The sequence below is a fragment of the Dipodomys merriami genome, unplaced genomic scaffold (assembly GCF_024711535.1).
Source record: "Dipodomys merriami isolate MVZ:Mamm:240054 unplaced genomic scaffold, mDipMer1.0.p SCAF_9, whole genome shotgun sequence".
In the NCBI taxonomy this organism is placed as follows: Eukaryota; Metazoa; Chordata; class Mammalia; order Rodentia; family Heteromyidae; genus Dipodomys; species Dipodomys merriami.
Window position 1 is genome coordinate 18,754,850 of NW_027206512.1, and position 14,820 is coordinate 18,769,669.

Sequence of the window (14,820 nt, forward strand, 5' to 3'; positions counted from 1 at the left end):
AGAGAAAGTGGGGATTTGAAGAAAGCAATACTGAGGTTGATATATATCAAAGTATGCTCAATTTTAATATTGGCTTCTTGAAATGTTCAATATCTATCAATTAAGAAGTGAGAGATTAAACTTCATGGTTACAGAAGATACTTTTCATAATGTATCTGTCCATTCAAGAAGATTACAAAATAATGGTCTTGATAATATCCGTCTTACCTTTGAATATATCCAGAATCTAAATCCTTCTCCCCACCCCCTACCCTGCTTCCACTCTGAGCCAGCTTCTTCCCTGCATTCCAACACTGTCCTCCAACTGCTCCTCTCACTTCTAGTCTATTTCAGCTGGCCGCCAGCTTGAACCCTTTACAAAAGACATTATTAGAGCTCTGCTCAGTGACAATTGCAATGGCTTTCAAACTCACACAGAAAACTCCTGACAATGGTCTATGGGGGGGCCATCATGAGCTATGCCTCATTATGGATACTCAGGTAGCACTGAATTCACATGGGTTATTCTTGCCCTTTATTCACTATGCTCCAGAATTCTCTTCATGAGCAAAACCTTTCCCTCCATATTCTTCACCTCAGTGAATGGTTGCTCTGTATTCTCAGAAAGTAGTCTTTCCATACCTAACTATCCATTAGTCACTGTGTTTCTATGTGTATGTGTATCTCCTTTCTATGTGTATCTCCTTCCTTCCTTCCTTCCTTCCTTCCTTCCTTCCTTCCTTCCTTCCCTTCTTTCTTTCTTTCTTTCTTTCTTTCTTTCTTTCTTTCTTTCTTTCTTTCTTTCTTTCTTCCTTCCTTCCTTCCTTCCTTCCTTCCTTCCTTCCTTTCTTTCTTTCTTTCTTTCTTTCTTTCTTTCTTTCTTCCTTTCTTCCTTTCTTTCTGTTTTGGGCTTTGTGTTTACTAGGCAAGTGGTCTGCCACTTAAGTCACACACTAGCTCTTTTTCCTTTTGTGATTTTTCAGACAAGGTCTCATGCTTGTGCCTCGCTTCAGACCCCCTCCATCTGCCATGTAGCTGAGATTGCAGGTGAGCACCACCAAGTCCACCATATTTTCATTAACCATTGATCAGCTGATGGGACACTCAAATTGTTAACCAAGATATGGATAGCTTGATTATTGTGAATAGCTCTAAAATGAACATTCATTTCTTGAACATGGTATGTTCACCAATAAACATGAACAAGTATCTCTTCAATATCTTCTTAACATTTAAACCTTATTGTCCCTGCAGAGGGATCACGCCATGAACCTTCTTTGTTCTAGGCAACTGCAGTAGTCTGTTTTTAATATAGCCCAGCAACCAGAATGATTGTCTTAAGCCAATTACTAAAATTCTGGTTATGGAACTTTTCTGCTATAAACCCTTCAACAAATAATTTGTCATATCATCTTTCAGAAAACTCCATCTTATCTTGAAGGTCCTTCATGATATGACTATAATTTGTTGCTAGTTTTACTCTTATGGATTTTTTTGGGGGGGTCCGGTCATGGGGCCTGAACTCTGGGCTTAGGCGCTGTCCCTCAGCTCTTCAGCTCAAGACTAGTGCTCTACCACTTGAGCCACAGTGCCACTTCTGGCTTTTTTCTTTTTGCTTATGTGGTGCTGAGGAATCAAACCCAGGGCCTCGAGCGTGCAAGGCAAGCGCTCTTCCACTGAGCCACCTTCCCAGCACTCTTATGGATTTTATGTATATTGTACTACCCATAATTCCTCAAATATGCCATGCTGTCATGCTGTGTCTCTCCATCTTCCCTCTGCCCCATGAGTTACTCGTTCTCTGGGATGAATTTTCCCCAATTTCTAGTCTAGATTACAAGCTCTGATGACCTCAGCAACAGCAAACAGTATTATTTGCAAATCTAAAAAAATGCAAGTTTTACAATGAGAAGTACAAGTTGTCATGTCCAAAACAAGCTTTACAACGTCGGTGCTGGGGGTGGGGGAAAGGGGGGGGAAAGGAGAAGGATTGGGATTGGGATTGGGGGGGAGGGGGGAGGCTGGGAAGGGATGTGAAGGGTAAACAAAGGAGGAGGCTGCAATGCTTGGTAAGAAATGTACGCATTATCCTGCCCATGTAATTGTAACTCCTCTGTACAGTATGTTCACAAATTAAATTAAATTAAATTTTAAAAAAATGCAAGTTTTTTTTTTATTCCAAAAAAGAACTACTGAACTGGAGAACTCTTGGATGGGTTGCAAAAGTCTGTGTTTTAATAGATTCCACAGATGAGTTTAATACAGGACTGAGCCTGAGATGAGCAGGAACTCAAATCCTGAAAACCTGTACACATAATCATACCCATTTGCTTCCTAGAGGAGATCTTCCAGGACTTTTTCCTATGCCCTTCACAAGGGAAGCCCATTTGTCCCTATCAGTGGTCTGCCAGTGCATTTATCTCTGTTCTTCACTTCTGTTTTATTTATTTGCCTGTCTCTTCTCTTAGACACAAAGACTTTTGAGAATGGAGACTGGGTTTTAAGTCACCGAGTCTCTAGTGTCTTTCACAGTATTTGCCATGAACTAAGAGCTCACTCACTAGACCAATATGTTGAAAGTGAACTATACAACTGGGGAGAGGCGGGCATCAGGAGGGAAAAATTGGGAGAAAGTAAAAGAAGGGGTGACACTGTTCAGAAAGAAATGTACTCATTACCTGGCTTATGTAACTATAACACCTCTGTGGATCATCTTTACAATAACATTAAAAAAGAAAATAAACAAACCTAAAAAAAGTGTTTGTGAATGGATGACAGAGAGAGTGAGAGAGGTAGATTCCTACATTTAAATATATATATGGTTACACAATATATATATTTATCCTATATTCATAATATTGTCATTAAACATGTGAAAAACATATATATTTAGATGAGTTCTAATCATTGACTTGAGAAGGTGTTTTTATCACAGATTACAAGTATGTCCTACAACAATGACCCTAATTAATATAAAAAGAAATATCAACTGTATTTGTAACAAAAGCTAATCACGCAGGGCACCAGTGGCTCCTACCTATAATCTTAGCTACTCTGGAGGCTGAGATCTGATGCTCACTGTTCAAAGCCAGTCTAGGTAGTGATCTCTTTGAGACTCTAATCTCCAATTAACTAGCCAAAACCTGGAAGTGGAGGTATGGCTCAAATGGTAGAGAAACAGTCCAAGGAAGAGTGCCCAGGCCTGAGTTCAAGCTTTAGTACTACCACACACAAAGAAAATGAAAAGCTAATTAAACTTTATAGTAAATTGACTTTTGAGATATCCTGTTTCAACTGGATAGAGCTACTTTGCAAGCATGCAGCCTAAGACTCTACAGATGAAACAACTTGAAAAATCTCAGAGGTCCATAGCAATGGAGTAAAACAGGACCATCTTCCTGGCTCCTGACCCATTTTTTTCCCTTCTAAACTCAAAATAACACTACATTAGCATCTGCCAAGTAATGCATATGCACATTTTTTGTACAGTTTAGAGAAAATTCGGATCCAAGTTCCTCTAGTCAGAATGATGAATTATAGACTTTATAGTGCTGCTGAATTATGATTTCTTTAAATTATGGTTTATGGTGGAAATGCCGATACCAGCTATTCATTAAAAACTTTCTGTTTTCCCCTTTATGTCTCTGCCATGCCCCAGACCCATAATTTCTAAAGCTATCTCTGCTCTCTTTGTTGTGGCTCAAGGCTGATACACCACTTTGGAGTGTAATTATGTGGGTGCTAACTAAAGTACAGATACATAACAATTAATTTACAAAGGGTTTACAAGCTGTGACTCTGTCTGGAAGAGTGGATCTGGCATTCCACCCACCCTAGACAGAGGGTTAAATTTAGTGATAACTTGGTTCAGATCTTTTCATATGCCACACTCCTTCCCACACCATGTACAAGATCTTCTGTGACCTGGTACAACCCTCTATATGCCTGCTGAGTCTTGAGATTTTTCCAGTCTGTGAGAGCTGTTTGCAACTGTCCCAGCACAAATCTCTCTCACCTCCATGTCTGCCTCAGAGCTGTGGCCCTGCCCTCTGCCATTGGCCTTCAATCCTCTCCACCTTGAGCAATTTTTACTGGGATGATTCATTGCTACTAATCTCTCTGCATTCAACACTGACATGGCCTTCTTTGGGAACTTTTAACAGTATGAGGGTAAGTTGTCATAGGGATTTTGTTTTTTAAAAAAGTGGATAACTGTTTTTTCCAGCTAAATGGTATTATAACTAGCTAAACAATTATACCCAAGCAGCATTCATTATAGACATAAGCCTAAAATTTCTTCCAAGTATTTAAGGATATAACTGCCTGAGATGCTGAACAAGGGTATTGTGGACTTCACAGACTCTTCCTTTCACTGTGGGAATTCCAAGTTCCTTTGTTAAGTCAATAGGAAGTATACATACATGGCTGCTTTCATTGGTTTATATTTTGTACCACACATTTACTACATCCCAAACCAAGGCTCTGCATCAAATCCCATCAGCTTGTTGTGTGTCTCTTCCAAGTCCAAATCACAAGCCTGCCCCACCCAACTCACAGTCATGTGGAGAGATGTTCCCAGGGAGAGCTGAGGGGCCTCTGGTGTCTGCGGTAAGATGGCAATGTTAAGCAAGTGGCTCTCAGGATGGGTCTGGGTGTCAGTGACCCTGGACACCTGAAACACAAAGTCATCATGGTGAGTCCTTAGTTTCTGTAGGCAGAGCATGCTGTACCTATTTAGTGTCTCCTCCTTTCTACCATCTCATTGAATGCTACACACTCCTGAGTACAATTGTCATTCTTCCCTTCTATTTAGAGGTGATCATTTGTTGATTATCAAAAAGATACATAAATATTTTAATCATTCTGAAAATGTAGGCAAGTATAAATAAGGCATAGACATCATCTAGACTCTCACAACCTAGAAAAAATTTTAATATATTGACATATGTCAGTCTTTTTGCCACTCATACATATTTACATTTACACAGAATTGTACAATCTAGTATTTTTTACTTATCACAATGCCATGACATTTTGCTATAATATTAAACTAGTTTATGTGTATATATGACATTCCTGGGGCTTAAACTCAGGGCCTAGACACATGTCCTGGGCTTCTTTTGTTCATAAGCTAGTGCTCTACCACTTGAGCCATAGCACCACGTCCAGCTATTTTGGTAGTTAATTGGAAACAAGAGTCTCATGGACTTTCCTGCCTGGGCTGGTTTCAAACTGTGAGATTCAGATCTTAGCCTACTGAGTAGCTAGGATTGTAGACATGAACCATCAGCACCCAACCATTAAACATTTTTGATAGGATAATTACTGGTGTTTGAGCTTAGGGTCTCTTGCTTGCTAGGCTGGCACTAACATTTGAGCCACATCCCTAGCCCTGACATGACTTTTGATGGCTGTATTATACATTATTATGAGTACATAGCATACAACTTTCATTTCTTTCATCTTTAGCAGAGATACCTAGATTTGAATTCTAAATGACAAACCATAGCCATCATCATTACAAAGAAGACTAACAATATTTTCAATTATGTTAGTTCACAAAATCAGCTATTGCTTGCTTCAAAAATGCTGAAAAGGATGTGTTTTATTTTAAGGCAGCCTCTCACACTCCTTCTCAGATATTGAGAGGATCCTTTAAGTCTTCTTTACCTCCACTGTTTTGTTCTCCTACAGGCTTGTCACATGATCTGTTAAGTCTTTTGTGTAACTACATGTAACATGTAGTTACATGAATGTTCTATTACAAGAGGCAAGGTCTTGCAAGCTCTGAGGCAGAAGGCAATTGCTCCCAACAGAAAAAAACTGTCTCCTCAGTGTTCGTCTAGATCACATCAGGTGCGGGTTAAATTTCAGAATATCCACCTGTCTTCAAGGAGACTTAGCAAGGCTCCAAATGATATTCATGACAATAGCTGTAATTCATCAGCCATCAAGCACAGCTCCATCTACACCAGCTGCTTTCTAAGGTGATCTTCTTATTACTCACTACCTAATATTATTACCTCCTTTTTCGGATGAAGAAACTGGAGGTCAAGAAATTAAAGCAGTATGTCAAAGTGGCAGAGCTAGTAAATGGGAATATTTAACCAGGTCAGCTGTGTTCATAATCTTTCCACTGACCATGATGACTCACAATGTAGCTTTAAGAAATTGAGAAAAGGGAAAATATGTTCTTCTATCTCTTCAAGAAAAGGATCAGATCATTGGGCAGGTAGTGAAATGTGTGCATATTACTGAGAAGTGAATCAGTCTGGCTTCCCAGTGAAGACACTGATAGTGAAATATGCTGGTCTTTTCAAAACCACATCCCCTGAGGATGTGTCAATGTGATCTGAATATTCCAAAAGGAGGGCTATTTCCCACACCCAGAATTACTGTGAATGTGACAGCTTTCCTCTTCCCAAACCATCTCTATTGTAAAAACGCCACTTGCCTTACATAAATCCCAAGTCTTACATGCAAAGTAGCAGATGGGATGCTTTGATGGCTCATGACAGCACATCACCATTAAAATGGAATTAAATCTATGCAACTCATTGCATTGCATTTCCTGCCTAAAAAACCAACAACAAAAAGTGGGGAGAACCATTAGAACAGCATCTTTTTTAGTTTGAAATCCTCTAGGAACACTGAGATGATAAATGGGAAAAGTTACTAACCATTTATTTTCGCACATGGCTGTTTTGTCTGTGCCTTTCAAATCAAAATATGAGGTAAGCCTATAAAGTGATGAGTCTTTATAAACAAACACAAACACTTTTATGTCCAAAAGAACATAATCTCAGAGAGTTGTTTCATACTTGCAATAAAAAGCTGTCAGTATTCAAACTGCATTTTTTGGAATGCCTTCAGAGGGAGTGCACAAATCACATGAGAAAGCTGAGCTCATTACCTCATAATTACTCCTCTTAACCAAAATTAATCGCTACTCTTTTTCCTTACTAGATCTGGTTCAAAATGACTTTTGGCTATTTTGCTGTATTTTGAAATCTACTTCTTGAAGAAAAAAGAAGATATACTGTCAGTCTGGATGATAGTGTAAAGAATACCCCCCTCATACTTTGAAAGCAGTTTCAAACAGTTCTAAATATATTTTGTGTCAAAAATGTGAAGACTTTCCAAAGGGAATTACTTTGTAAGTAGTAATGTTCAGAAGCATTTCTTAAGTTCTAGTGAGTTCACTCTTTTTAGTCTGTAACTTCTATGATCTTTTTTAAATGATCATTTTTATTTTACCCATTAGTAACCAATTTGCAAAAGCAATCAGATATCATTTTAAACCAGCATTTAGACCTTCCACCCCCATTTCTAGGGCAATGGTCCACTTCGATAGCACTTTTTCTCTACCCCTGTGGGAGCTAAGGTAGATCTATCTATGCAGTCTAGTTTTCTGAGGTGTATTCCTCTGTTTGAGATCTTGCCTCCAAGTACAGAGAATGAAAGCTAAAATTGAAAAGTTAGCTTGGGCAAAAGGTCCGGAGTGCTTCCTCACTCACTGCATATTCAATGGATTAATCTTCCTTTAATGGTTTCCAAATTTCTCACAACTTGCTCTTTGGAAAAGGGCATCTTTAATACTATGTGAATTCAACAGCATCTGATGTAACTGCATGGTGATGTAAACCAGGCATCAGAAGCATATTGGATGGTGATTTTAACAAGATGAGCTTCCATGGCTAATTCATTCCCACTTGGGAGTCCTAGACAAAGAAAAAGTCTCAGATTTGGCAGTAATAACAATGAACATGTATATTTTCTCTGATGCTTTACCTAATTCTTTTCTATACTCCTGCTTAAATATTCTTTCTCATTCTCAATTCCATATTCCTTTGTGTTTCTGTTTTGATTATTTTCAAATTGTACTTGCCAGTGTTTTTTCAATTTTCTTAGCCTCTTCATAAAGTCAAGTCTTATAATCTTTTTTTCTTCTTTCTCTTTGTCAGTCCGGCTTGAACTGTAGGCCTGGGCACTGTCCCTGAGCTCTTCAGCTCAAGGCGAGTGTTTTACTACTTGAGCCATAGCATCATTTCTGGTTTTCTGGTGGTTAACTGGCAATAAGAGTCTCACGGACTTTCCTGCCCAGGCTGGCTTTGAACTGCAATCCTCAGATCTCAGCCTCCTTAGTAGCTAGGATTACAGGTGCATGAGCCACTGGCTCCCAGAAAGTCTTATAATCTTTATCACATACCATTTTATAATTAATCCATCTGTAATCTCTATTAATTTCATCTTTTTGCTTTATTTCCTTTCTGATTCTTTTCTAGAGTTAAATATTTAGTCTGCTTATCTTGGGGCTTTCATGTTCAATAAGTGCTGGTATCAGATTTCTTTTGAATAGAATTTTGTTTGCATCACATAAGTTAAATTAAAATTAAAAAGTTAAAGTTAAAGTTAAAAAATTAATTTAAATTAATTTTAAATTAAAAATTAAATTAAAAGTTAAATTAAAAAGTTGTTGATAAATTTTAGGTCAGTATCGATACTTATTAATTACCCACAATGTTTCTTAATATTTCACTGGCTTGATTTCCTTTAAAGTCTGACAAATTTAGGAAATTATTTTAAATACTGCAAGTAGATTTAAATTCTTTATCTATTATTGGTATTTTTTTTTTTGGTAGCACTGGTATTTGAATTTGGTGTCTCATACTTGCTAGGCTGGTGTGACACCACTAAACCTTACCTCCAGCGCTATTTATTGCTATTTATTTTTAAGATAGGGTCTTCTTCCTACCCTTGAATGAACCTGAGCCACAATCTGACTACATTTAAGCTTCATGTACTTGATGAGATCACAGTTGTATACCACTGTGTCTAGCTTCCTTGGTGGATGGATTTTTCTGCTCAGACTGGTTTAAAAACCATGATCCTCCCAATCCTAGCCTCCTAGGATGACAGGTATATATCAATAATTGAGAAGGGGATCTTGCAAACTTTTCTGCCTGGGATGGCCTTGAAACTCAATCCTCTTATTTTGAGCTTCCCAAGTAGCTAGATTTACAGGAGTGGGCCACTAACACTAGTTATATTCACAGGGACTAGAGGATGTACTCAGTATACTTGCTTGTTCTTTACTTGCTATGGGTCTCCTCATGGTTTGGTTTTCATGTAATAACAAACTCTTAGGTAGTGTCTACTATTTGTCAGGCAGAAATCTACAAATGCTTTACATGTGCTAAGTCGAATCCTCTCAATAATTCTATTTCACAGATGAAGAAATAAAGGCACAAGTAATTTGTTGCTAAGTTATTGTCTACAGCTGTGACAGAACTCCTGTCTGAACATTCTGGCTTTAGCTGCTCATACCCTTCCCCTCTTGTTAAGACTAGTTAGTGAGCATCCAAAACTCGTTTTCTCCAGATAGTTTTTTTTTTTTTTTTTGGTCGGTCGTGGGGCTTGAACTCTGGGCCTGAGTGCTGTCCCTCAGCTCTTCAGCTCAAGGCGAGCGCTCTACTGCTTGAGGCACAGCGCCACTTCCAGCTTTCTAGTGGTTTATTGGAGATAAGAAGAGTTTCACTGACTTTCCTGCCCAGGCTGGCTTTGAACAGTGATCCTCAGATCTCAGTCTCCTGAGTAGCTAGGATTACAGGCGTGAGTCACCGGTGCCTGGCCTCCAGATAGTATTTTTATATTTTTCTCAGAATGCTTTGATCATTTTAACATAAAGTTGCTTTTTTTTTGTTATGATGACTCAGCCCAAGGAGATATTTGAACTGGCAGATTAAAATAAATAAATAAATAAAACAATTCCACATTTTTTCTTCCCCCCAGACAGGAAACGGGAAAAAAAATCGTTTATGAATAAGGGTGATGGCTTGCATCAGACTTCAGGTAAGTAAGGAGACAGAGGTCACCTGGAAGCGGAAGGAGTCACTCTGGGCTGGGGCTCCTGAGTGCCTGTACCACACGATGCCTTCATCAATGTCTTGCTGGGTGAAGGTGCTGGTGGGGGCTACAGTCCTGCCATCAGGCAGGTGCTGTCCTCCGCTGGCAGGACTGTCCGCAGGCAAATTCATCAGAAGGACCACCTCCCCTAGGGAAGCACAGGCCATGCAGTTAGTCAGTGTTTCTAGCAAAGTAATCAGAGCTCTTCTCCATTCCTATCACTCCTTCTTTTGTTAACTGAAAAAAACGATGGCCTTCATTATTTTTATCAAAGGGGAAGGAAAAGATGCTAGCAGCAAACTTAATAGGTATCATTGAATCCACCTTTAGACACAGAATTCTCATTCTTTAGGCTGAAAGAACCAAAAGTCATTCAAGGGTGATTTATGCATAAAGCTGCTGACTTGTGTGTACTAAAATTACACAAGAAGACCTACTAAATAGTAGAGTAGGCAATAAACAGATACTCAACTACTGAGTATTAAATGGACTTATTTCCACACACAGTCTTCTACATAACAAAGTTATTTCCTAATCAGAAAGTTTTAAGACACAGTGGAAAGTTAGAAATCATTCCAGTGGAAGTTATTCTTAGGCAAATCATGTCCAATGAAAACATTACCAGCGAATACTAGAAAAGGTATAGCAAGCACTCACTCTGCTGTGTGTGGTGTTTCAAATCCAGCTCTGCCACCCGACTGCCTCAGCTTGCTAACCTCTATTCTTTATGGATAATGTGAGAACAAAGGTTGGACACTTCTAATCTGAAAATTGCAAATATTTCAAGGTGCACAATTTTTTGAGTACTAACAGTATATCACACTGGATGAACTTCATGTAATAGGTCATAGTCAGAATGCAGGCATATTAGAAGTGTGTGAAATTACATTTACATTTAGGCTGTGGGTGTAAGGTATATTGTAAAAAACATAAATGAATGTTTAGAATTGGGTCACCTCTTTAAGGTATCTCATTGTTTATAAAAATACTCCAAATTTAACGAACAAACAAATCTGAGATCCAATTCACTAAAGCATTTTGGATAAGGGTTATTCAATCTGAAGTATGTATATCTTGGGTGTTTAAAAAAGTATGTCAGCTATATTTACTCTTATTTTTGTTAAATCCTTCCAAATGTTATTATCATTTTCATGGGTATAAAGTTCTTTAGGCTAAGAGAAATTCTCAAACTTGTTGGAGGTCACAAAGTAAGTGAGTATAATTTTGAAACAAAAGTTCATGTTCTTGGCTCAGAAAACTGCGCTATTAATCATCATTATTTTCTGGTCCATGTGTCCATATTTACCCTGTCAAATACCTGATCATATTTTCTTCTTCATTCTTTAATCTTTATTGGTACTGAAGGAAAGAAACCTAAATCTAACCACACCATTGTGTTTTTACAGATTATTCTGTACTTGGAGCTACTATCATCTTAAAGTGAGATCACAAATACAGAGGTGTTACAGAAACAATTAAAATTTAACAAGAATAACATGACTAAGTGAAGGCCAACCCCAAAATATGAGTGAACTGATGAAAAGAAGCTATTTTTCTACATTTAACAAAGAATCTGAAAAGGCAACTTACCATTCTGATATGAAGAGGGGGGTGGGCATGAATGTGTATGTGTGTGTGCATGCACACACACACATACATATGTAAAATCTAGTGTACAAAAGAATTAGGGAAAGGAGGAAGGAGATTGGGAGAGGAGGAGGAGGGAAGGGAAGGAGAGGTTATGTATATTTACCTACTTCTAAAATGTTCAGTAGGACACCCAGATCTTAATATACTACACATATTGCATAATTGACAGCATGTTTATTTTTCCTCTCAAGATTCATAGAGCATTCTATTTCCCTAGAGAAATCTGTTTTCTTACTCAGAGCAAACACTCATTCCCATATTTACATGCATTAAAATCAAGTTAAAATGAGGATAATATCTTGGATGCAAATGAAATTCCGAAGTTAGAGAAAAACATCACTTCTCCTCTTTATATAATCATGTAGAATGAACTCAATCTCACTTCCTTTCTTGTATTATTTTTCATTTGTTTCTAAGTCAAAAATGTCATTACCAATCTCTCCTGCTTCAAATTCTATTCATAAGCTGCTGTTAACAGACATGCTTCCCAAGACATGGACTGTTTATGAGTGTGAGTACACTTGCAAAATATTCTGAAACGAAATTGCCACAAGGAGATGGAATGAGAAGGACAGGAAAATATCCAACTACTGAGTTCCTACTTATTTCTTCTTTATAATAGCAAAGCAGAATTTTCCCAGCAAGGCCTAGTGAAATAAATCTATGTTTTCTACTAAAAAAATGACTTTCCTTCTATACAGATTAACAGGTATCATAGGATATTGGTTAACTGCATCAATTTCAACTCAATAGTCTTTGAATATATATTATTTGTTATTTACCATACCTGATACTTCAAGATTAGATGGAATCAAAGCCAGAGAGTAGTTCGTACTCTTTGGACCAGCCAATCAGTAACTGGGGGCCACTGGGTTCTCAGCAGATGATTGATATGGACCAATGTAGAACACATATATGTGAACAGAGTACAGGAATTCTATATGGGCTTAAGAATTCTGGGCTGGGAAGGTGGCTCAGTGGTAGAGCGCTTGCCTTGCATGCCTGAGGCCCTGGGCTCGATTCCTCAGCACCACATAAGCAAAAAGAAAAAGCCGGAAGTGGCGCTGTGGCTCAAGTGGTAGAGCGCTAGCCTTGAGCTGAAGAGCTGAGGGACAGCGCCCAGGCCCAAAGTTCAGGCCCCACGACCAGACCCCCCCCCCCCCAAAAAAAAGAATTCTGTTAATAGAGCTGGAACTTATATTGTTAAAAAAATAGTAACAACAGCAACAACAACAACTAACATTTATCTGAACAGTTTGACCATATGAGGCTACTCCAGAGTAGAAATGGAGACTTCAAAAAAGACAACAGCGGTGAGACTGGAAAGCAACAGACACCATAAATAGTCACATGACTAAACTTTAAATATGAAATTCCACATTTAAAACACAGAAAACATCTCTACGTGGGATTTCTTTTATCTAGAAGTTTATATTTAAAGAGAAAAATGAGTAGTTATTAAGAATTAGAATCTTACTGGATTCTGTTGGGATCAAGATTAGATTAAGTTAGATTGTCAGATTCTCCTTTAACTGATGCTCAAGACACCTCGTTATTTTTCCATTCAAGTCTACAAAGTAAGTAAAGGTATAACTATTTACTATTTGCCTAAACCTACATTTAAACACAGTATTGCATCTAGAAATTGCTGAATTTAGGTCCTTTCTGCACACATTATACAAGCAATTTATTTATGATTCCATTCTAGGGCCCATTTGTCACAAAATACCTAAAGCTGGAGACTTGAACATTTTGAATGATGAGGGCATTTATAGTAGCCAGGAGTCAATGAAGTAAAGGTCCACCTCATTGGATATACTCCATTGGCAAAGGTGGATATGAGTAGATTTATGTTACATGGGCATCTGGTTCCCATCACCCTTTCCATTCTTGAATGGTTCCCTAAGGTAATGTGATTTGATTTTTCCTAATAGAGAGATCTATCTAGACACACAGAGAGATTATGTTCATGTCTTTTCTGAACACCTGAATCATTTTTAAATTGACTAAAGTTAATTTTTTCCTCACTACAGAAAACATATGATTAAAAAAAATCAGTGACCTAAGAGGAAAAATAAATTATTCCTTCTTGACATTGAATGTATCAACTGAGTTTTCACTTTTCTTTCTTTTTGAAAGCAGTACTAGGGTGGAAGACAGGGCCTTGTTCTTGTGTGGCACATGTCTTACCACTTGAGCTTTGTTTCCAGGGCTTTTTCCTTGGTCACGTTTGAGACAGGATTTAGGGGAGGCTTGGATCACAATCTCTTCAACTTGCCAGGAAGCTGAGATGACAAGCTAATGCCACCATATTGAACTTCTTTTGGTTCAGAAGAAGTCTTGCTTACTTGTTTTTGCCTGGTCTAGTCTTGAACAGCAATCCTTCTGACTTTACCTCCAACTAGCTAAGAATATAGGCATGAATTACCCAGGCACCTTTTCACTTTTAATTAATATAATTTTCCAGCAGGAGGGGTGGGGAAGGATGGGAAGGGATGGGAAGGGGAAACAAAGGAGGAGGCTACAATGGTTGATAAGAAATGTACTCATTATCTTGCCCATGTAATTGTAACCCCTCTGTATAGTATTTTCACAATAAAAAATATAATTTTCCAATTAGATGATTAGATATGTGCCAAAAAATATCTACCTGGCTAGGCAATTTGGCATGGACCTAGAGTCCTAGTATTTGAAGACTGAAGCGGGCAAACTGGAAAAAAATGTGAATAAGGATTAAGTTAGTAGTTGGTATTGAGCAAATGTCTCACTTGAGCTAAGGAGTTAGAGATCAGTCTGCAGCAAAAATAGTGAGACTCCATCTCAAACAAACAAATCTATGCATTTCTTTCTTGCAGCATTGTTACTTCCTTCCATTCTGCCTTCAACTCACTTTAAGAATGTTTATTTCATAGTTCATATAAGATCATTTAAAATTGTTCAAGTTCTAATCTTACTTGTTTTAGTTAAATACTAGAGATTGTTTCCTTTTATGTTTTGTGGTTTTAAAATCTGTGTTATAAAAGTCCTGTGGGCCTGGCTGAAAGTGGTCTTTCTCTAGGAGTTCTTACTAGTTTCAGTGAGGACAAGAACTATCATGGCCTGATATATATAATGTCCAAGATATGAGTATCTCAAACATGGATATAAGCTAACTATGAATCTGTAGGAGAAATACACTTGGTGTTCTGAATTCCCAATGGACTCTTTGGTCGATTCTGAGCCCGGGGAAAGACAGGCAAGTTTCTTTGCAATGTGTGTGTGCTAGTGAGCTTCCTATTTCTGATT

General features: G+C 38.0%; 1 protein-coding gene across 2 annotated transcripts in view; it reads right to left on the bottom strand.

The window, feature by feature from the left end:
* Positions 1 to 14,820, bottom strand: part of Fras1 (Fraser extracellular matrix complex subunit 1) — a 442,940-nt gene that overhangs the window by 124,048 nt on the left and 304,072 nt on the right. For both annotated transcript variants that reach the window (XM_070012597.1, XM_070012596.1), the window contains exons 31-32: positions 9,855 to 10,033; positions 4,535 to 4,651 (exon numbers count right to left, since the gene is read on the bottom strand). In XM_070012597.1, the coding sequence (XP_069868698.1) occupies positions 4,535 to 4,651; positions 9,855 to 10,033 (296 nt within the window). The remainder of the gene's footprint in view (positions 1 to 4,534; positions 4,652 to 9,854; positions 10,034 to 14,820) is intronic.